Source organism: Microtus ochrogaster, unplaced genomic scaffold (genome assembly GCF_000317375.1).
Source record: "Microtus ochrogaster isolate Prairie Vole_2 unplaced genomic scaffold, MicOch1.0 UNK12, whole genome shotgun sequence".
NCBI lineage: Eukaryota > Metazoa > Chordata > Mammalia > Rodentia > Cricetidae > Microtus > Microtus ochrogaster.
This window is the reverse complement of record NW_004949110.1, coordinates 693,012-716,265: the sequence shown is the minus strand read 5'-3', so window position 1 is coordinate 716,265 and position 23,254 is coordinate 693,012. Positions and strand designations below refer to the sequence as shown.

The following is a 23,254-nucleotide window of genomic DNA, read 5'->3' as shown; positions in this document are numbered from 1 at the left end:
GCTCCAGATTCAACTCCCAAATACTTCATCTAGAAGCATGGGAGATTTGAAATATCAATAAAGAGCCTTTCCCCTAGAGTCTCCAATGAGCAGGGGTGAATCTAGAAGGTGGAGAGATGGAATAGCAGTTTCGGGTAGCGTGTAGACAAATGGCAGTCCTCAATACTGGCTATCCACTGCTCTTCTGTCTCGCTTCTCCCTGGCTGCATCAGCCTTCCCTCCCTGCTGCATGGACCAGAGGGGAAGCTGGACAAATGGGTTCAACCCATAGTATGTAGACTAAACCACAAGGCTTCCAGAGACAACAAGACAAAAGAGACCATCTCAGAGAAACAGAGGGAAAGTCTTCTAACTCAGCTTTGCTGTAGGACATGGATCATTTTAGACACTTGCTGGTACCAAGTCCCCAGCTCAGCCCATTGCCTTTTTCCAGCGGATACCATTGTTACCCAAGTGCTCTATCAGAGTGCTACCAAGGGGCTGGGGCTGATACCCTTGGGGTACAACCGTACCACCTACAGAACAAAACCCAATAGCTTGCCAGATGCAACGTTGCTAACTGAGTCCCGCATCCTTTACCAGCCCCATCTTTCACCACATGGTGTAGACTGCCATGTTAGTTAATAAAGTCTGACTGTGCTATATAAAGCTCAGAGAAATGAGAAGTGAAATTAAGTATAGGAATATCTCCTGAACGTAGCAGATACGCATATAAACTACAGCATTTGTAGAATAAAAGCAGGAAAAGGATCAACAGACCGCAAGGGCATCAAATTCATGGTACGCTTAAGATACATGAGGCGCAAGCGATGGTCAATATTCATGAAGTCTTAAGGTGGACACCTACATGCAGATGACATCACAGCTGTTGGTTAGGTTAACTGACATGCTCAGCTGTGGTCGGTTGTGTGTGCTGTTTTACATCTCGGAGAGGGCAAGTGTATACCACAAACCCAAGCACCTTCTGGAGGTTAGGTCTCCTCATCTAACTTTCACTCTGGTCTATGTAGCAGGGAAGGTTGACCCGACATGGGGAGGGGCAGGGCAGAAGAGCACTCTGTAGCTCAGCTGATGTGGGGCTGGCACGTGACCATAAGCTGCCTTAACCTCCTGCTCCTTTTCTGCACTCCTATCCATGCTTCTTAATATGTGTTTTAAATGGACTCCCCAAACCCTAGGGTGAAACATCTTCATCTGATCCCTGGCCTGTCTGCTCCAAAGCCTATGGGATAATTGGTCGAATCGGGTGCCTGGAGAACAAAGCTCACTCAGGTTATTGCCTGTATGTCAGTCTAAGTCCTACAACCCCGATGGGATTAGTCATCATTTCGCAAGTACCTTGCACTGGCCTGCCTTTGTGCAAACACTCACATCGTTCCTTCTTCCCAGAATGCCTTTCGATTGAACAAACCATGACTGGCCTTCAATGTCAGCTCTGGGTTCCTTTTTCAGGGAAGCCTTTTTCAACTGTGCCAAGTGAATCAGGCCCATATCCATCCTCTGCACCCTTCCGGTACCACACAAACTGTCGGCTGGCACCCTCCTGACTCCCCATAGTGGCATTTCACTGGGTCTCCTTGGTTCACTGGACAGCTCTTCCTACTGGTCCCACTGCTCTGCCCTCTGGTCATTCAGCAATGCAGTGGTGAGGGGAATGATCGCTGACCAGTTTCAAAGAAGTTTAAGGGACCTGGTGCACCCAAAGCTGTCTCTGTTTACCCCGTGGTGTAGGAGAAACTTGTAATAAAACTGATGGTATAAAGGATTTACTCTAATACTTCAAAGATAAGTGTTACACTAACCAGACTTGCTAGAGATAATTCAAGTTTAGCATTGCTGGGAAAACCCTTTGGTCAATGTTTGTTCACCAGGATTGATCTGCAATTAGGCTTCATTCCCATCTCAAAGAAGATATACCCCCCCAACTTACAGCCAGGCATTAGGCTCATTCTCCCATCAAAGACCTCTAAGGGGCAACTCAGGTGGGCAACACAGGTGACAACTGTCATTATGACCCGGCACACCATAAAACATAATCCTGCCAGGTGAGCAAGATGACCCCAGTTAGCAAGTACTCAAAAAGAACAATACTGTAACACTTGAGAAAATATCTTTGCTGTGTAGATCTCCCACCTGCCCAAGTGGTCAGACTTGTAGTCTCCTGTCTCTGTTTAAATTGTCAAAGTGTAACCTCCAATTGGGACCTAAAAGAGACTTGAGGATAACTGTGCATTTGGAATGAATAAACTAAAGGCATACATAAGCTCCTAAAAATCTGTTGGGGGCTCGTTCCCTTTTGGGCATTAGCCAGAACCACGTGCTACGATTAAAGGGTTTTCTTTCATTAATCTCTCAATGTGCAGAGTGACTTCTCACTGTGAAGACATGTAACATCAGCATACAGTAGCCTCATCATGTGCTTGCCTTTATCTTGGTGTCAAGTGTGAACAATGGGGGGGTCTGGCATCTTTCAGATACTAAGTCCTGCGGTACGCACTGTCCCAAGGCACTCAGTGGGAATAGCAGAGATTCATATCATATAGCAGTCATAGTAATCTAGACAGAGGCCAGTGGGCAGTGGGGTCCTGGGAGGTATCTAGTGATGTTATCAGGTTTGGGATTCACAGGTTGAGATGGCAGCCAGACAGCCAAGGTGCTGCAGGGTTAGGGGAGGAGGAAGAGGGAGGAGTCCTGTCAGGTGGGAGTCACTGGAGGAAAGATGTTTTGCTCAGATTATAGAAGCTGGGTTACACGGTGGCAGTGATGGAAAACTGTGTCCAGCAGGACACTAGCCCCTTGTCCTGAGAGACTACTCAAAGAGACGCACTGGCCTGGCAGCTGCAGCCTGCCATTAGGTTTTTGTGTAGTTTTGAAATGTTTATGTATTTATTTTGTAATTAGAAGAAAAATTCTTAAGAAACCATAAGTGAAATTTTCATTCCTAATATTATATTTTAAATAGCTCAATGTAAAAAAAATAACCAAGTGCCGGGCGGTGGTGGTGCACGCCTTTAATCCCAGCACTTGGGAGGCAGAGGCAGGCGGATCTCTGTGAGTTCGAGACCAGCCTGGTCTACAGAGCTAGTTCCAGGACAGGCTCCAAAGCCACAGAGAAACCCTGTCTCGAAAAACCAAATAAATAAATAAATAAATAAATAAATAAATAAATAAATAAAAAAAAATAACCAACATGTAAATAAAAATTTAAATTAAAAAAAAAGGCAAGGTGTTCAAAGCCAACCAACCAGGGCAAAAGCTACACCAAAGCAGCCGTCCAAACATTCACTAAAAACATGAAACAGACATTCTAGCCGTCCATCATGAAACCCTCCATTGAGCCCCAGGGCTGACCTGCTCAGGCCTTAGCTAGCTGTCTCTGACTGGTGCTTAGCTTCTGGAGTGCAGGCAGGTTAAGGGCACTTACTTGATCATCTGCGGCACCGTGACCTTGGAGTTTTCTTCAAATGCATTCATCATGAGTCCATTGCACCGGATATTATCCACACACTGGAAACAGAGGGGATCTGGGGCTCAGAACTCCATCTCTGTACTGGATCCTGGACCCACCTGGAACTCTCCCAGCCTGCACACAGGGTTGTCAGGCTTCAAGGACACTGTCCAGGCAAGGGCAAGACTAACACAGCATCATTTGAATTCTGGAAGTCAAGTGACCTTGGGGGGCTGATTTGACCTTCTTGAGTCTGTTTCCCTATCTTCCTAGATGGGTTTAATGACCCCTGCTTTACTTGGGTGTTTGCCAGGAAGATGCATCAGCTCTGGCCACTCCGCTGTATCCTTTGAGGCCAGTGTCAAGGATGAGGTTGCCCCACCATGCTCTGAGCTCTCTGGGAAGCTGCCTAGCAAGCTTCTGCAGCAGTGTGTATATACATGTGTCCTCTGTGTAAATAATCCCCTGCCCCCGTACCAGTGCTGTGGTGCTGGAGGTGGTTTCTACATTTCCAGTCTATACATGGAGAGTGCACTTAGGAGACAGGAGGATCGCATGTTTGAGACCAGCCTGGGCTACGTAGCGAGACTCAAACAAAAAACAAAAACAAAACCCAACCAAATATAGAAAATTAATCTCAGAGGAGGGGCTGCCTCTTTTCACCTTCCGGCTTTCTATCCTGGGCTTAACATTTCTGCTGTGGAGGGGTCCCTCCTGGACCAAGGTTTTGGGGAGCTCCAAGCATATCAGAGTAGATGGCTCTGAGGTTGTGTGTGAGTGGAGGCCAGTGCTGAGGCTACTGAGAAGTGGAAGCCAGAAGACTGGGACAGTGGGCGACAGGTCTCCTAGGCTCTGTCTGTCAAAGCCAGGCCCCCAAAGGAGGACACACACAGGGCGAGGTCTCTGCCATTTGTGTTTTCAACCTGATTTCTCCACCATGCAGAGACTCTCATCCTGCCGGCAACTCCAGCCGAGGACCTCAGGAAGCTGTCAGGATGGATTTTGAAGGGAAGGGGCTGGGTGACCCCTACTCAGGGACACCAGCAATGTTGCTAAGGGCAAAGATCTCTGTGGATCCCTTTAGGAGAACAGCCAGCACTTTTGATTACTATGGCTCCCTGTGGACAGGAAAGGGCTGGGTTTGAACTCTCCATTTTCTCCAGGGGATGCTGGCTTTTTTTTTTGGAGGGGGGGTGAAACTCTAAAGAGTAGATTTACACACTATGTGCAATCCCATACTGCCTTGGTTCTCAGCGGATCCGAGAGGGGGCAGATTGCCTAGCCACCCGACGTCCCCTCGACCAAGCAATGTTGATACCTGCAACTTTATGGACTGCCTGGGCATTCAGTTCAATTCAGAGTTCCACAAGATGAAAGTAAATCCTTGGTATTTTACTATCATTCTTTATCTGGAATGTTCTTTCAGCTCTTTTTTTTAATTTTTTTCTTCAGTGCTTGAGGTCAAACCGTGCTTTGAAGCAGGGCACAGAGGTAAGAAGGCAGGGAACTGGTGAGGGGGGGCCCTCTAGGCACACTGGGTACCTTGCCCTCTCCTCCCAAGGCACAGGGAGGAAAGCCAGCCATAGCTGTCCCTTTCTGCTGCCAGCGGCTCTCCTAATACACCTGCACAGCCCTGCAGAGAGGATGGCCACAGGCAGACACCCTGGGACCTGACTCCCACCTTTATGGGACTGTTCTTTGCCTTCTGAAGCACAAGCCAGGAGCAGCTGACAGCCCTGTTACTCAACTCAACTTCCCACCTCCTGTACTTCCAGTGCCCAAAGTCACGGGCTGCTGACTTTCCAGGAGAAGCCAAGGCTTCCTGTTTAATGGTGAAATGGGGTAGGACAAGGGGAACAGCTACTGCTTGCAACAGGCAAAGGACAAAACTCCATCTTTCTCTGGCACATGATGCTGGCTTGGACTTCAGGAGCCTGCCCTGGTTCTCTGGAGTAGGTTCCCAAGTGTCTCTGGGCTGTGAAGCTCTCTCCTCAAGCTCTTCTGTAGCTAACATTCTTGGATGGTACCACCAGGACATTTTGTGTGTGTGCACTGGCGATGCACCTGGAGATGAGATTGACGTGCAGACACCTTTGCCATTCACAGGTCTGGGGAGCAGGAAGTAGAATCCGGCATGCTTAAGGGTTTAAAACCACATTGCAAATAGCATGTATTGGCTGACTCAATCTGGGCAGGGGCCATGGACCTGGTTTTCTCTAATAGAACAATCCTGCTATGCCCCGTCCATCTAGGTCCCCCACAAAGTCAAGCATGAAGCAACAATGTGCTCTGTGAAACAGGCAGTGCTGCTCACCTGGCTGATGTCACTGGTCCATGCTGCCTTCTCCTGCCTGGATGAGGCCACCAGGATGACAGTGAAGGGTGGGGAATCCTTTGGCTCCACCCCGATCTTAAAATCCAAGTGGTCTATGTCCGGGGCAGTTCCTTTGGCTTTTTCAGCGACAAAATATGAAGTTAACAGAGTGAGTGTGGGGGCTTGTGAGCTGGGTAAGGTTTTCTGGTCCCTGACTTAGACACAAGTAGATGGATGCCAAGCCACTGGCTGCTTCTTTTAGAGTCATAGTGTTTTATGATTTTTTTGGGTAGGTGAAAGTCACCATTTCGAACAGGGGAGAACAGAGAATCTGGCACACCCAAGTCATTTACAGGCATACAGATTTTTGGTTCAGAGCCCAAGTTATGGAGTAGTACATCCTCTGCCCTCACTGTACCAATGGGTTCTGAGCCAGGACTCAGTTAAGACTCCTAGCAGGGAGGCAGCTATGCCATGGTTAGATGGGGCTGCACAACCCAGCTCTTTGGCTAACACCTGGGACAAGCAACATTGACATCTAAACTTTTATAGACTGGGCTGAACATTCAGTTTGGTTTACAGCTCCCCCCTGGGAAAGTAAGTCCTAGGTATTTTATTACTGATATTTAACTCTCGTTTTCTTTTCTCTTTTTGGTGCTGGGGATCAAACACAGGGCACCACACACGCAAGGCCCTGGAACTCTGGAGAGTTTACTGGAAAGAATAAGTTCACACAGTCAAGATCTCCTCTCTGGGGACACACAATTGTGAGCTGTCTGCCCTGGTCTGAGTTCTCTTGTCTTTTTGCATCTGAGTCAGGGTCTATCATCTGCTCTTCCTGCCAACCTTGATGAATGTGTGCATGTGTGCATGTGTGTATAAGTGTGTGCACGTGTGTATATATGTGTGTGCATGTGTGTGCGTGTGTGTGCGTGTGTGTATATGTGTGTGCATGTGTGTGCGTGTGTGTGCGTGTGTGTATATGTGTGTGCATGTGTGTATATGTGTGTGCATGTGTGTGCGTGTGTGTGTGTGTGTGTGTGTGTGCATGCACAGAAATAAGCAGCGTGTACACTGACCTTCCTCCTCTGCGTTTTCTGGTTCTTCCATTAAGGTGCAGTCGATGAGCGATATGACTCCATTCTGAAAAAGAGCAGCAGGAGTCCATGTGCTAGAGTGGGGTCCCAGAACATCAGGGTTGGAAGGGCATTGCTGCCAAGCATCCACGCATCCACATACATGCACATCAGGGTTGGAAGGGCATTGCTGCCAAGCATCCACGCGTCCACATACATGTGTGTATGTAGCATATGCTGAGTGGGCATGCTGCTTTGTAAGTAAAGGATGCTGGCTTCCTTTACAGATCCACAGAAGTGGCCGACATGAGATTTTCTCAGGGAGACCACCCCTGGTAAAGGCTGGGGTCAAACTGTGGGCAGACGAGCCAGAATCTGTCCTGTCTGGCTTCCTCTCATCACATCAGCATCTCTGAGTTACGCCATACCCCGAAAGCTATAAAACCTTGAAGTTCCTCTGTTCCTGGGCAACCCCTCCTGCTAGCAATGGTGAAACGGGCCAACTTTATGGATCCATTATATGGATTGCTAACCCCATTATATAGATTCTAAAATGAAGTCAGAGAAGTTAAGTGGTTGCTCCAGTCACATGGTCAGCTCTTGGTGGGGTCCCGAGAAAGCCTCAGGGCTCTTGTCCCAGGCCCAGGTCAACAACTCACTTCCCATTATCAGAAATAAAGACAGGGCACCTCTCCCTTTGACACCCGTGAGAAGGGAACCTGTGGCTGAGTGGAAGCACAACCCCCTCCCTTTTAGGCGTGGCGGGGCTGTGATCAGAGCAGAATGACAAGGATCAGATGGCAGTGAAGGTGTGCAGCACTGGGGACCACAGCCTCCGGCTTGCTCTCTGGCTCTCTCCTGGACCACCTGTCTCAAGGGAAGTGGCTGCCATGTTGTGGGGAGAGAAGAGCCGAGGCCTCTAGCCCACAGACCCGTGAATGGACCACCTCGGTTGGGTAAGCTCCTAGAGCACTGTGGCCTGGCAAACACTGCTATTGCAAACTCGAGCCCTGAGCCAAGACCACTTTGAAGTCGCTCCTGACCTCCTGACCCACAGCAACGGGCAGGCACTAAGTGTTTGTCCTACAATAACGGATGCTAATATAGACCCAGCCACATGACTGATCTTTATATAAAAATACTGGGCAGGCTGCCCACTTTTTGGTTATGAAACTCAGAATTTATTTTTAACCACCTGCCTGAATTATGGTCTCGTGTTATATTGGCTGCCACTTGTGAGGAGAGCATCGGAGGGGATTCCCAGGCCCTGGGGTCTGCTTCTTGCTTCCTTCTTTAGTGGCTTTGAGAAGTTCTTAGGACTTTTGAACAGCCTCCTTGCCCTGTGATTTCACCGGGCTTACCAATCCTAAGAGCTTCCCCGCCTCAGCCCAGCTCTGACATTCCCTTATTTATTTGCAGTGCTGAAGTTGGAACCCACGGCCTTCTGCACGCTAGGTCGGAGCTCTACCACCAAGCAACACCCCAGCTGGCACTCCCTTACTGGCTTGTTTTACTTCCTTTATCTGATCTGTGAGCTGGGAAAGTGCTAGTGTCTGCCGCAGAGGTATTCTAGGAATCGAATATGTGAGGAACACTTGGGGCAGGGACAGGCCACGGGAATCATTATTCGAGGCCTTGCTGCCAGTAATATGACAAGCTCATTACCATAGGATTTACAATGACTGTTTAAGTTACTGAGAATGTATTGTACCAGGCACTGGGACTCCCTCAGCATTCCTGGGAGGTGTTTTCATATCCGTTACGCAGATAAGGAAACTGAGGCTTAGTGAGGTCACATGACTTGTCTGAGGTCAGCCTGGTACCCCACACAGCAGTGCTCTGATCCTGTGTCCTTTTCTAGCAGACATCCCTAAAATAAATTTTATTTTAATTTGTGTGTATGTGTGTTTGGGTAACATGTATGCAGGTGTCCAAGAAGGCCAGAGGAGGAAGTCAGATCTTTTGGAGCTGGGGTTACAGGCAGTTCTGAGCTAGCTGACGTGAGCACTGAGAACCAAACTTGAGTTATCTGGAAGAGCAGCAGGGCTCTCCATTGCTGAGTCCTCTCTCCAGCTCCCAGGCTAACCCTTTAAAACTCAAAAATTAATAAAAGAAAAAGAACCAACCTAAAATCATGAACTTCCAGCCTCAGATCAAGAAACCACTGTAACATCTCCAGTGCAACCTGCCTGTGCTCACCCCACAGCTGAGGGACAGGAGACCTGACCCTCCTGACCTGGACAGAGACATCTGGAGTGGAACTTGACGCTAACAATTACCGAAAGCTTCCCTTGACACCCAGTTTGGTTGGAACTGGAGTGTTTAATATTTGTATATTAATTTCTCCATGTGCAGCCAACCCGCTAATTTGTTGACAAGTTAACATGAGCAGGGGATTCCCCTGAAGCCAGCGCTTGATCTAATAGCTCAACGGGAGGCTACGGACCAGGCCTCCAGGTCCCCAAAGGAAGGTTTCCCCGATGCTCTCACTTAATTAAGGGCATCTTCTGGCCCTTCCTTTCCAAGCTGCTGTCTGCTCACATTTGAAATCCCATCTGCTCGCACAGGATGGACAGAGTACGTGGAGAGATGGCAGCACAGAGAGACAAGGTCCTTGTAACCATCGTAGCAAATTCACAGGCACTGTCAGCTCTCTGCCAGACCCTGCATGCAGTGTTTCTGTGAGGACATTTATCTTTGTTTGACTGATGAAGTGTACACAGGACAAGGACATTTGCAGGGTCACATGTGTGACAGAGTTGGGGCCTGTTGGGGTTCAGAGCAATGGGACCAGCAGTGTTGGGGAGCAGGAGTTTTGGTTTGAGCCCCAGGCATCACAGCAGACCTGCACTTGAACCGGTCTCAAGGACATGAAGGAGGCTCGCCACAGAAGAGGGGAGCTGGCTGTGCAGTTGAGTACACAGCAGGAGCAAAGCCCTGGGGTTAGAGATGCTTCTCCCCTCTACCTACTGGGATGAGTTCAGGCCATTGAGCTTGTCCTACAAGAGGGCACATGAGGTGACAACAGTTCAGCAGCCTCCCAGGGCCACCTGACCCGAGGAAGGCTTCCTGGGATAGAGGAGTGGGTGTCTGAGAATCTTTGCCTGGAGATGACAGAGAAGGATGTCATGTGTTGCTCTAATTCTAGGTTGCAGGGGAACCTCCACTCTCCCCCACAGCCCTATCCATATACCTCACACAGAGCCCCCTGACACACTCATACACACTTGCACAATTATATGCTCACACTTGGGTCTTGAAGGGCTCGTTGGAACTCTTGACCAGTAGCCGGAGTCTCTGGAGTCTGATGCCACCTTCCCAGTTCCCACGATTTCTCCAGTAGAAGATACCAGGGGATGTTCTGCTCATTCCCACCCTTGGCTTAGCCAGTGTGTGTGTGTGTGTGTGTGTGTGTGTGTGTGTGTGTGTGTGTGTGTGTGTGTGTGTGTATGTGTGCGCGCACGTGTACAGGCGTGTGCTCACATACTCACAAAATCCCACCTAATCGCTTCAGTGGCCTCTTGTACCTTCACCCCCAGTTCTGCAGTGAGGGCGCAGCCAGTGTGCCGGAGCCCCAGGCCTGGAGCTCCTCTCCATGGCCTTACCTTGGTCAGGTGCAGTTTCCCTCCGGAGCCTCTGGTGCAGATGATGAGGTGCTTGGAGAACAGGAAGCATTGGCGCTCACCCTCTTTCTTCAGGGACAGAGATCCCAGGCGCCCCCTGGTGATCTTGCCCTTTTCCGACATGGGTACCTGGATGAGGGAACCTGTGGGAGCAGGGGTGGTGGTGAGGACGCTCTGAGCCTACTCTCAGATGACATCAATGATGCCAACCCGCTGGCCCAGCCGTGGAAGTTGAGATGCAGCCATGGGACAAAGTAGTTGAAATACCCTGGTCACTCCTCCCAGCCCAGCCTCAGAGTCAGTGGGTGGGGATAAGGAGAGCCCTATAGAGGACCCTACAACCTCCCAACCAGGGAACAGGGTCTTGGCAAGCAGAAGAGCTATAAAAGAAAGGGAGAGCCGAGCTGAAGTCTGGAGATGGCACTGAACAAATGGGGAGCTGAAGGTGGGTTCTCGTGTATTAACATGATACATTGTATAGCGCTGGCCGCAGTAGATAGCACCAATTAATCACGGCACTTAGCTTCTGAGCCCAGACTGAGCCCAGACTGAGCATGTGATCCTCAGTGTGTTGCAGTGAAAGCCATTGCTGGATTGAGTAGGCGGCTGTCTCTACTCTGGCAGTCCCGTGCATCATGTGCTCTACAGGTTCCTTCCCCATTGTCTTCACTGTGTTCTCAGGGATTGGGTATTCAGGGCTCATCAGCTTGGATTGGGCTCAGCTCTCAGCTCTCTCTCCTCTCTGTCGCTATCTCTCTCCTCCATAGCAAATGTCATCCTAGACCGCACTGCCTAGCTTCTTTGGGAAAGCCTCCTTCTTTGATTCCCTTATCCGGTTCTGTGTCTACTGCATCTTGGCTGCCCATTAGTGACAGGTCTTCTCCTGCAGGTGAGGCTGGCTTCATCCTCGGGGACCTTAGAGCCCTATGGAGACCTGGTGTGCACAGGGAAGATGTCAGAAATGGCTATGTGGCTAAAAAGTGGGAAGGGCTGGGATGGGCTCCAGGTCCTGCTCCGGGATGGAGGAGTAAGAGCTTCTCTTGGGTGATGGAGCAGCTTCCGGGTCTGTGGGGGGATTGCCCACCCTAGGAGGGGCTTCCTTCCAGGGTTTTCTTCAAAAAGGCAGGAAGAAGCTACATGAGAACGCTTCTGTCAAAGAACATGTCTAGTGTAGCTCAGGAAGACAGAGACAAAGCTGACTCTGGGCTCCAAGTGTTACAGCTGGGTCCTTGGGGACCACATGCAGGCACTGTCCTTGAAACACAATGGATATCAGACCCTCCCCTCATTCTGAGGCCAAATTCTGAGGTACAGGCCAGTGTAAACCTCTCACAAGGTTATTTACTAGTTAGAGATTCCAGAGCTGGGTATAGGGGATGCTGGACATCTATCCCGGGGCAGACATCCATCTGAGGCACACAAACAGTGCTGAGTTTCCCATAGAACACGAGAGCTGTAGGAGGTGACCTTCAAATGCATCACAACTTTGACATCTCTGAGCCACCAGAAGCTAGACAGGGCCACACCTTCCAGACCCACTCTCAAGGGAAGCAGGAGCCAGAGGGGAGAAGACTCACTTCAGTGAGAACCGCTGAGTACAGCCTCCCTCCCATTGCCTCCCAACACTTGGCATTCCCAGGGCCAGTCACTATCTGTCCTCATCCTGTCTCCCACTTTCTCCCCCAAAGAACAGGTCAGTGCTTACAACCAAAAGCCAGAGGCTAATCTAGGCAGGAGACTCATATTCGCCATGAGGGAAACTGGAACGCAATCATGTCTAAGTGTGTGTGTGTAGATAGAGTCTGCCTCCATGTAGAGCTACTGCACTCCCAGCAAACTACAACACTCCACAGTCACAGCTGAAAGCCAGCCCGCTGGATATGCTCCCAAGTGCTGCCCTTTTTCCAGGGACCCCGCTGTGGGCGTGCAGAGCAGGCGCCCTACCTTGCCGCACGAAGGTCTGGCTGGTATCAAGGAGGATCTCACAGCCCTCGATGATCATGCGCTCGATGGCCAGGTTCTTCCGGATGTTCTCTGTCTCGCTGACTTCATCGTGCATGATCCTGGGGAGACAGGAAATAAAAGGCATGCTGTCCCGCTACCAGGGAGGGGAATGCTTTGCTCTCGCTTGGGGGTGGGACCTGCAGTTAGGAAGGTGAAGGTGATGTGTAGCTATTGAGTGCCAGTTGTATGCAGGACACTTCCCAGGCTCCATCTGGCTTAATACCCTGGCAGCCCAAGGAGCCAGGTGCTTATTTGAGAAGAACTGACATGGAAATTGGCAGCTAGGAAGCAGGCCAGTCATATCTCAGTGTTGAACATTGTAGGGTAGATAGCAGGTCCAGCCCAGGACGAGGTGTGAGCCCAGGACACCCTTGCTTGTTATTCATGTCTCATTTTACATGATTCTCATCCATAGATCAGGCAAAGTCCATTGCCTCTGTATTCTTTTCCTCAAGCTGCCCTTTTCCCCCCTCCCTGGAATTTGAACTCAGGGTCTTGAGGATGCTAGTCAAGTGTTCTACCACTAAGCTACGCCCTAGATCTTGCTCCCATATCTTTGTATGGATGCACTTTTAATGTTGCATGAGCCTTAGAATGACCTGAGATTTGGGAGCTCCTGCCATTTCTGTTGGCTGAGGGAAAGGCTGGCTTCCACCTTCTAACTTTCTGCCTTCTTGGAGGAAAAGAATTTGTTCCTTCCGGTCTTCTGCAACTTCCATAGTCTCCAGGAGATGGCGCCATTTAATTACTTTGAAAAATATTGCTGGCGGGGGAGGGGGAGGGGAGAGGAGGGAAGGGTGTTCTTTGGCAATTTTGCCTTGGTGGGTTTCCAGGCTTTTAATGAATACTTTTGGGAAAGGGGGAGCTCTGGGAAAATACCCCACCCACTTTAAGAAGATCACATCTTATGCCTTTCTGCTGATTCCTAAAATTCTACGGTCAGTGTCACCAAGAGGACGGGTGACCATGTATGGTTTTACCCTCAGGGAAGCGGACTCTGCTTGGGTGGGCCACAAGATGAGCAAACCACTCAAGCCTCGGGCCGGCTGATACTCAGCTCCCTGTGTGCAGGATGCTGAGGAAGAGGTGGCCACCAGCATTCCAGTTTGTTTTCTTCCTGGTGGAGGACTACCATTTTAGCTCAAACTCTCCAGGACATCCAGACGGCCTCTAGTCTCGAGTAGTCTCAGTTTCCCCTTTTCTTCTCAGAAATGCATGTCTTAGATGCCCAATTCCTGTTTGAGAAGTGGCCAGCGCCAGAGAGAAGGTTTCTCACGGCGAGGGTGAAGCTTTGCTGGGGGAATGCTTGACTCTGAAGGGCCCCAAGGGGCAACGCCACAGTGGCAGGCAGATTTGACAAGAGTAGCCTATAACTGGTCAGGATAAGTTCTGCTACAGATGGAGTTGGAGTTCCATGTGCACACATAGCTAGAAAGCTCTCTGAGAAGCCTCGAGGGACTGGAACTGATGGCCTGTGTTATCAGTGGTGTTACAGTGGTTGAGGATAAAACAGCAAAGGCCTGGTCCTCAGAGAGAGTGTGGCTGGGGTTGTGGTGAATGGCTGGTGTCCGCAGGAAAAGGGGGTGTATTTCCTAGCCCAGACTGGGCAGAGCTTGGCTATCTGATGGTTTCTGTCCTGCCAGGACAACGCCATCAGGCGGGGAGGGTGAGAGAATGCTCCAATGTGCCGTTAGGGCTGGGCTCGGGTGAAGGTTCAGGAGTAGGTGGAACGAAGGGTAGGGTGCTTACCTAGGTCTTAGGCCAATGACCTTGGCCTCTCAGGCCATTTGCAGCCCTATTTGCTCCAGGACCTGCATCTCTCAATGATACAGAACCTCGGAGTGCATTCTAGGCTTTTTTTTTCCTCCTGGGGAGGGAGGAACATGTAGGATTTGGTTCTTGAACATGAAAGATACAGAGAGAACTTTCTCTGCCTCTGGCTCTGCACCTCTGCAGTCACACCTGGATTCGGTGTCTACTCTGGTCCTCCCTCACGCCTCAGTAACTCAGCTGGGGCTCAGAAGATCAGGCTAGGCAGCATGTCCCCTGCCTATCCCTAGCCTGTCCCACTGCCTAGCTTGGAGCTAAGACCTGTCTGGCTAGCTTTTGCTGGCTGCCCATCTCATGTTGTGACCTCCACCCAGGCTCAATCCTAAGCTTTGGTGTCTTCTTGTTTGAAGTCACTTCTGTGGCAATCTCATAGCACTGGGGATGTCACTGAGCTGATGATGGCTCTTAATTCTAGACTTTAGAGCCCTTCTTTCTGGTCTCTTCCACTTGTTGTATTTGTATTCCACATGATCCCCAGGGAAGGTCTGGACCATCTAACATACCCCGTCTTGGTTAAGACCCCCACAGACCTGGAATCACTAGTTTTTCCCATTCTCCCACCCAGTCCATCGAGAAGTCATACTAGCTCTGCCTTTGGGCTCCAGTTCTGACCTAGATCACTTCCCACCTCCTCAGAACTTTGCAGGGTATGAAAGGGCTCCCCCTCCTCTGGCTGCTCTTGCAGAGGAAGACCCCCGCCCCCTGTCTACAGGACAGAAAGAGCCGGAAGAGGGGACTAACATGTCCTGGGCACATGAAGGCTAGCCACCTGGAACCCCATCCTTGGGGAGCTCTTATCATCACAAGTTTTGTGACATGGGGTCATGGATTCCAGGGTAGCCTTGAAATTTTGACTTCTGGTCCTCCTGCCTCCATTTAGAAAGTGTTGGAGTTAACAGGTTAACAAGCCTGGTTTTATGTAGTACTGGACACTGATCACAAAGCTTCATGCATGCTGGGCAAGCACTCTGTCCACTAAGCTATATCTCCAACCTTGCTTTCTTTTTAAAATTTTATTTATTTATTATGTACAGTGTTTTGACTGCATGCCACCATATGGTTGTTGGGAATTGAACTCAGGACCTCTGTAAGAGCAGTCAGTGCTCTTAACTTCGGAGCCATCTCTGCAGCCCCCAGCCTTTCTTTGAAGAGAGGCAGGTTATGCCTTCCTTCAGATCCCCTCCTGAGGAAATTCGCAGCCCTGCCCTGCCCACCCTCTGCCCTGTGGCTAGGTACTCACCTGGAAAGTTCCTCTAGTTTGGATTTGGCATAGTCCAGGCTGTTGCGCTCCACGTGCTCATGAGGTGTGTGGGCCAGCAGCTCGTGGAGTGTCAAGATGTATCTGGGGATCTGTGAGTGGCAGGGGACATGGAGGGACAGAACCAGAGAGATGACGAATGGGTGGAAAGACAGAAAGGAACAGAGAGCCGAGGAAGGCCAAGGCAAAGAGGGAGAGATAGTGATGCAGACAAGAAAGGTGGAGTAATGAGGGAGAGGGACAGAGGCAAGAAAGAGAGGCAAAAATGGTCCTTTGAACCCAGTGGGCCAAGGAGGAAAGCTGGCTGCATTTCTGACATGCCTGGATATCCAGGAAGATGGGACCCCCACAGTTCTGTCTCCAGGGACTACCCCCTCACCTTCCCCACTGCTGGAGTGGACAAGTACATAGGTGGTCAGCTTGTTCTCCACATGCCAGGGTTGTTGGGGACTGTGTCCTGCCAGCTGAGCCCTCAGTGCCCCCGCCCTAGCCTGCTCCCTTGAAGATCATGGCAGCCACCTGGAACATAGGGTAGGTGAGGAAGGTCTCCAGCGTGCGCTCTTCGCAGTCTGGCTTGGCCTCGTATTGCTTGAGAAGCTTGTCAAAGTCCCGGTTCTGCTTGCAGTGCGCTAGGATCTGGAGGCTGTACTGGTGGTTGCGGACGAACTCCTGGTAGATGTTGAGCATGGGCAGCAGGATGTCGAACAGGTCGGCTGCAGGGCAGGTGGGGTCAGCAGGCCAGAGGGACCCTGGGGCCAGATGTCCCCAGGCCTTTGGCCTATTGGCCTACCCAGAGAGGCTGTGAGCTGGGTTCAAATCCCCACTCCAGAGAGACCCCTCTTTGGAGATTACACTGATATACCAACCTTATCCATGAGCAGAAGTGGGTTCAGAGATGTGAGCTGTCTTGTGACTGAAGGGGCTTAGAGAGTCAGTATAGAGTCCCATACCCTAGGGGCTGTGGCTCCCAGGGGGCCTGCTCCAACTGAAGAAAACAGTCTGGTGTAGATTACACCTTATCTCATGATGTGTCCATGTGGAGTGTGCCCAGCCCCTGCTTCAACCCAAGTGTCTCTGTAAGAGGCAGGGTGTGTGTGCGTGCGTGCGTGTGTGTGCATTCGTGTGTGTGTCTGTGTGTGTATACACACTCTGTGTGTTTGTATGTGGAAGCCAGAGCTCAACCTTTGGTGTCACTCCTTAGGACTCATTGGCTTTGCTTTCTGAGATACGGTCTCTTACTGTTACCCGGGGCTGGCTCATTAGGCTAGGTTAGCCAGAAAGCTCCAGGGATCAACCGGTCTCTGCCCACCCAGCACTGAGTGGGGATATATGAGCATGCCATCAGTCCAGCTTTTAAAAAGTTTATTATTCTTTATTTTATATATGTGTTTTGTTAGGTGGCTAACTGAGGTGCCTATTAGCAACCATGACAGATGCCAGCTGCCAGATTCTCCCAGCAAGGCAGTTACTTGCTGCAGGGTCCTTGCGCTTCCCAGCACTGCTCACTCCCAGGCCCAGCCTAAAGTCTCCAGTCCCCGAGCTGCCCTTCCCTCAGCTTCTCTTCCCTATGGAACTTAGCCATTTTGGCTATGTGCTTTCTTGGGTCTCTTGGCTCCTGCTTCCTTTCTTGGCCTCCTCCTCTCTCCTCTCTTCTCTTCCTTCCTCATGCTCCTCACCTCTCTCTCCTCTCTTCTCTTCCTTCCTCGTGCTCCTCACCTCTCTCTCCTCTTATGGCTCGGTTCAGTCTGCTGGCTGCTTCAGTCTGGGCCCTTCCATATGTCTTTGTCTGTTTTCTCCTTTCTTCCATGATAAAAACCTTCTCCCCAACCATACCCAGGAACAGTCATGTCCTCATTTTTTCATTCATATTTTGCCTATATGTAAATATACCATGTGCATGCAGTACCGGTGGTGGCCAGAAGCTTTCCTCTGGAACTGGAGTTACAGACAGTTGTTAGCCTCCATATGGATGGCTGAGAACCAGATCTGAGTCTTCTGCATGAGCAGTAAGTGCCATCCTCCAGGCCACTGGATCCAGCTTTTTATGTAGCTTCTGGGGACTGCTCAGGCCATCATTGCTCTGAGGCAAGGGCTTTACTGAGCTATTTCCCCAGTGTGACAGAGCAGGCTCTTTGACATGAAAAACATCCGAAGGGTGGAGGGGACTTGGAGAGCTAAGTCTGATCCGACAGTGGGTCTCCCCCTGTAGCGAAGGGAACACTGGTGGCCACCTTTCCTTACTAAAGTGAGAATGTGAGAAAGAGACAAAGAAGTCCAGCCTGACCCAGGTGTGGTACAATGTAAGGGTGCAGCTGTGTCTCGTTCCTGGGACCCGGCAGTACAACTTTCGAGGCTGTGGAGATGAAGCCAGGCCTTTGTTCTAGTAATTCAACTTCTAGAAACCTATCCCATGGAAATGCCCCAAAAGTTTGTAACAATTTCGAACCAATAGAAGAACTAGCGGATCATGGTATGTATAGTTGGGGACACTGGAACATTATACGGCCACCAAAAATGCAGAATGAGAAAACTGGGCATGAAAAAAAAATACTTCACCTACAAAGTTAATTTAAAATGTAACAGTATTGTTAGGGCAACTAGGGATACGATAGAGACCCTGTCTCAAAACAATAAAGAAAAAAAAACAAAAACCATCCAAACAAAAGTCCCCAGTATAATGTAATAATCTAGTGTAAGCAAACAAATGACATGTCTGCTAGTGACAGGCTTCAAACTGTTTAGCTCACTCACTAAGTTTTTTGGCTGTGTAAAGACAGGAAAATAAAACTCTCAGATGCTCAGGACCTCTGTGTAGGGAAATGTGGAAGGGAACGCAGGCAGTAGTATTTGGGGTGGTTGTCTTTGGGGTACAGAGTGACAGTGACCTTCTAAATGTTTCTCACTTTTCCCGAGTTTGAGACGTTTCTGAGTGTGCATGTTCCTGGGTGGGCATGTTGTCTTTTGAAAGGGAAAGTGGATAGACAAAGAGAAAAACCTCATTTTCTCCTAGGAGCACGTGGCGACCGTCTTTCTCCTCTCAAGGACTCTGGGGTCTACAGGGTGCCCCACCATGATCTAGAGGTACAGAGTTGTCTCCTGAGCTGAGGATGGGGTCTTAGGGGGTGGCTACTCACCCAGCACCAGGGTGGGCCAGCTGGAGATGCGGGCCTTCAGGCCTTGGTAGAAGATCTGATGTAGGAACATGATGGTCTCACTGAAAGAAAAAGAACCAATGAGCTCCTGCCTGAGTTTCCCACTTCTCTGGCGAAGACCCTGCTGAACACATTAGTGCCACACCAAACGTGGGGCCCTAAGTAGGAACTCCTAGTCACCTAGTGATGGGGCATCAACCCCCACACAATCCCCTCTGCACAGGGGATGTCAGCTCACGGAGATGGCAGAGGAGACCTTGGGGGTGGGGCTCACTACATTTAGGGTTCCAGAGGCAGAGGGAGACTACCTCACTACTTCACTTGAGTCAAAGAAAGCACAGGGTCTGTCTTTCCTCTTTTCTGGAATGTCCTTATCTTTCTTTGGGTCATTTCCTAGGCTCTGCTTTCTACTCAGATGTGGTCTCCCCCCCCCCCCATCAACTTTTGATCTGAGGGGGTCTTGTATCCACACTACCTGAGCAGGGGAAGAGGTGGAGAGAGCAGGGAGCTGCAGATGGTATATGTAGAGCAGGGCCCAAGGACAAAGACCCTGAGAAGATCTGAAAAGTCCTCTGGAGGGCAGAGACACAGGGAGGGTGGGAAGGCGGAAGGAGAAAAAGAGACCCGGTGAGCTGAGGGATAGGGAAGAGAAGAGAAGGAGAAGAGAGAGAAAGGGAAAGACAGAGAACTTAATAGTCCATGCCAAAGAGCTAAGCCGGCAACGCTGGGGTAGGCCGCAGGGCTTGGAGGAGGAAAGCCAATCCTTCAAAAACAAATCCAGCAAAACTGGGAAAAGGGGGCTGCAGAGAAAACCTGCTGACTTTTTCTTTCTGAGTGAGAATCGCATAGTTACTGACTCATCTGCCGTCTGAAAGCCTCCCTAGTGACCTGGGGGAGACTGGCTTCCATCTGATATCTAGTTGACTCTCAAACCAGGTTAAGAATTTTGATTTTCAGCATGGAAAGACTGTTGGATACCAAGAGACCAGCCTGGGGTGCATAAGAATGCACAGGAAAAAAAAGAAAGAAAGAAAATTGGTCTGTAATGGATGGCAGGGAACCTTTAAGGTTCTTGAGGAGCTTTGTGTTTGCGTCCTGTCGGATGGCGCTGAGCGTGCAGCCAATCAGTCACAGGGAAGCCACCTCAGACAGCCAGAAGACACACTCTAGACACCCGGGCAGGTACCAGTGAGGAAAGAAAGCTCCTTAGATACAATACTGCATGGGTCAGTGCAGCAGCAGACCAGGAGCATCACTAAAAGGATGGTAAAACCAGCATGAAGGCATTGCAAGGGATGATTCAACTCCGCACAACCAAACAAACAAGCTAATTAATCAACTCACGAGACATTTTACCACCCTCAGTGTTTGTTAAATGTGCAGCAACGTGATGTCTGTGTGTGTATGTATGGTGTGCATTTGGTATATGCCCACCTGTGTATGCCAGAGCATGAGCCCATGTGCACGTGTGTGAAGGCCATAGGAGAATGTCCTGCTCCATCACTCTCTGCCTTGTTCCTTTGACACAGGGTCTCTCACCGAGCCTGGGGCTGGGCTGGCACCCAGCAAGACCCAGCCATCCTTTTGATTCTGCTCCCTATGGCACTGGGGTTAAAGGCATGTGCAGCCATATCAGCTTTTTACCTGAGTGCTGGGGATTTGAACTCAGGTCCTCACACTTATGTAGCAAATATTCTTACCTATGGTGTCATCTTTCCAGCCTAAGTATGATGCCTTAAAAATCCATATACCCTAACTGAGAAATATTTCCTTGCTGAAAGATGTTGCCTGAACCCCCAGCAAGCCAATCTTGTTGGCAGAGAGTCTTGCAGCAACACTGACCATGGCTACTGAGGTGGCTGAAGGTTGAAGAGTGGCTGTGGTCACTTCTTAAGATAAGACAACAGGGAAGTTTCCAAGATCCACTGACCCCTCCTTTTCAAGACAAGAGTTCTCAGTTTTATATTTTATGGCCAGGAGAACTCCTTCCAAACTTAGAACCTTAGACCTTGCTGCTGCCACCAGCCAGGTTTTTGTGGCATTCTCAATTCTTTGCCCCGTTAGAACAGTGATTCTCATAAAATTATTTTCATTGCTACTTCGGACCTGTAAGTTTGCTGTTGTTATGAACCATAATGTCAATATCCATAATGTAAATATTCCAAATGATCTTAGGCGATTCCTGGGAAAGGGCCATTCCACATCAAAGAAAGGAGTTGTAACCTCCCAGGTTGAGAGGATCTCAGGGTCTCCAGGAGTAAGAGCTGCTATGGTGAAGACACCACCTTCTTTGCTTATATCCGAAGATTGCAACCCTTCAGACTCCACTTGTGATCTGGTTCTTTGCTGTGTCCACCACACCAGTGGCGACACTCCCTCTGTGGGAGTCTTGGGCGATTTCAAGTTACCCGTGAGAGTTGGAACCATCTCCTCCCAAGCTCCTGTTAACGTCAAAATCTTGTCTTGTCCCATATCTTAGGTGACCCAAGGATCGCCTAAGATCTTTGGAATATTTACATTATGGATATTGACATTACAGTTCATAACAGCAACAAACTTACAGGTTTGAAGTAGCAATGAAAATCCCATATCTTGGATGCTCTTCTCGCTATCCACAATATGTGTTTTCTAGAAGCTCTTGAATTAACATTGACCAGATTCTCCAGCAGAATCCCTACCTGTGTCAGCCTTATGAAAATCTATGATTCAGATAATCAAATCTGAGAGTTGATATTCCTCCTCAAGGCACCGGCTGCAGAGCAGACTGTCATCTTAGCAGCATGAGGTAAACATTCTCTTTGTATGTCTCCATCATAGCTCTGCAGTGACCAGGCGCACTGTCAATCACTGGCACTGTTTTGGAAGGAATCTTTGGGTAAACATTCTCTTTGTATGTCTCCATCATAGCTCTGCAGTGACCAGGTGCACTGTCAATCACTGGCACTGTTTTGGAAGGACCCTTAGCATTAGGTCTCAACAATGGACTCCCATGTTATATATATATATATGTGCCTGGCTCCATCAACACCTAAATAAGCAGGCTATGGTAGCTTATGCTTACAGGTGAAGGAGTTTCAGGCTCTTGGCAATTCAGAACTCTAAATGACCCTGGCTTAGACTTCACATCTAAGTCCTTAAGAGGTCTAAACCCTTAATGAGACAGCCCATTCTCTGAAGCTCTGAAGCCAGGAACCAACTTCTCTGTAGCTGTGACAGTCTTCCATGGGGTCGCCTGTTCTGTTGGGCTCTTTGGTCCACATGGAGGATTGGGTGTGGGGTGCAGCTGTCTTTGAGGGTTATCTCTGGTCCATCTTCTGGATGACTTACTCCATTTTCCCCATCACCCGATGCGTGTCCTCGCTCTGCATATATCCCATGAGCCACTGCAAGCTTCTGCAACTTCCTCACCTTTCAACTTTGCCAGAGTTAAGGGTTGCAGCATCAATCTGGGTTAGGTCATGGCCTCAGGCAACACCATTGCTTAGTTGAGCTTCCCTCTGGACCACTCAGAATGGCTCCCTAACAATTAGAGGGCTGCTAGCTTTCTTAGCATTTGTGTGTTTACCGGACCAGCACCTTCTTTATTTTTATTATTTTAAATTAAGTGTCTGGGTGTGGGTATGTGCCCATCAGTGCAGGCACCTGAGGAGGCCAGAGGCATAGGATTCCCTGAAGCTGTAAAAGTTACAGGTAGTTGTGAGCCACCTTAGGCGGGTGCTGGGGATTAAACTTGGGTCCTTTGCAAGAACTGGAGGAGTACTTAAGCACTGAGCCATCTTTCCAGGCCATGAGTAGCTCTTTTAATTCCCCTCCAGGCCTCTGCTTTGCCTTCACAACCTGCTTATCTGTTGCAAGAAGCTTGGCTCTCAGGCCATTCAGCTCTCAGCATGCTTTTCTCGCTGAGTGATGCTTTTGCTTTTGATTCAAAATAGGATCCTTACACTGTGTTTTGCTCTCACACTAAGGGGCCACTGTAGAGTTATTGTTCCAATTTCAGTGTTTTATCTCCAGGGACGGGGATGCCAGAGAAAGAGAGAGCAATGACCAGATGGTGGAGCAGCCAGAACATACGTGGCATTCATTATATCAAAAGCATCACCTTAAGGTTTGTGGCACCCCAAACAGTTAAGCCATAACATCAAAGGTCACTGATTGTGGGCCATCATAACATAATAAGGTTTGAAATTCCCTAGGAATTACTAAAACATGAGAGACACAAACTGAGCCTGTGTTGTTTGATGGATATGCTCTGTGAAGGGTGGTCACAAGCCTTGCATTGTGAAAAGACACTTCTGCTCAGCACAGCGGAAGGAACCTGCTGCAGAAAATGAAGCCTCCCCCCTACAATTAGGGACTCTGAAAACTTCATGATAACCTTACAAGCCAGAAATCACCATTGTTTCCCACCCTGTAAGGAAAAAAAATATCAATGGTTTCATCTTGTCTTGATGTGCTTTAAAAAAAATTCACTGTAGGATCAAATGTGCTGGCTTTGTGGGTGCCTAGCCAGTTTGGATGTTCACCTTCCAAGATATGGACGGAGGGGGGA

At 49.4% G+C, this 23,254-nt stretch overlaps 1 protein-coding gene across 1 annotated transcript in view; it reads right to left on the bottom strand.

Moving 5' to 3' along the window:
• Rasgrf1 (Ras protein specific guanine nucleotide releasing factor 1) overlaps positions 1-23,254 on the bottom strand; it is a 109,803-nt gene that overhangs the window by 39,245 nt on the left and 47,304 nt on the right. Inside the window, exons 6-13 of the mRNA XM_026789004.1 lie at positions 18,688-18,767; positions 16,073-16,266; positions 15,536-15,645; positions 12,406-12,524; positions 10,444-10,604; positions 6,842-6,905; positions 5,763-5,899; positions 3,425-3,507 (exon numbers count right to left, since the gene is read on the bottom strand). Of these exons, the coding sequence (XP_026644805.1) occupies positions 3,425-3,507; positions 5,763-5,899; positions 6,842-6,905; positions 10,444-10,604; positions 12,406-12,524; positions 15,536-15,645; positions 16,073-16,266; positions 18,688-18,767 (948 nt within the window). The remainder of the gene's footprint in view (positions 1-3,424; positions 3,508-5,762; positions 5,900-6,841; positions 6,906-10,443; positions 10,605-12,405; positions 12,525-15,535; positions 15,646-16,072; positions 16,267-18,687; positions 18,768-23,254) is intronic.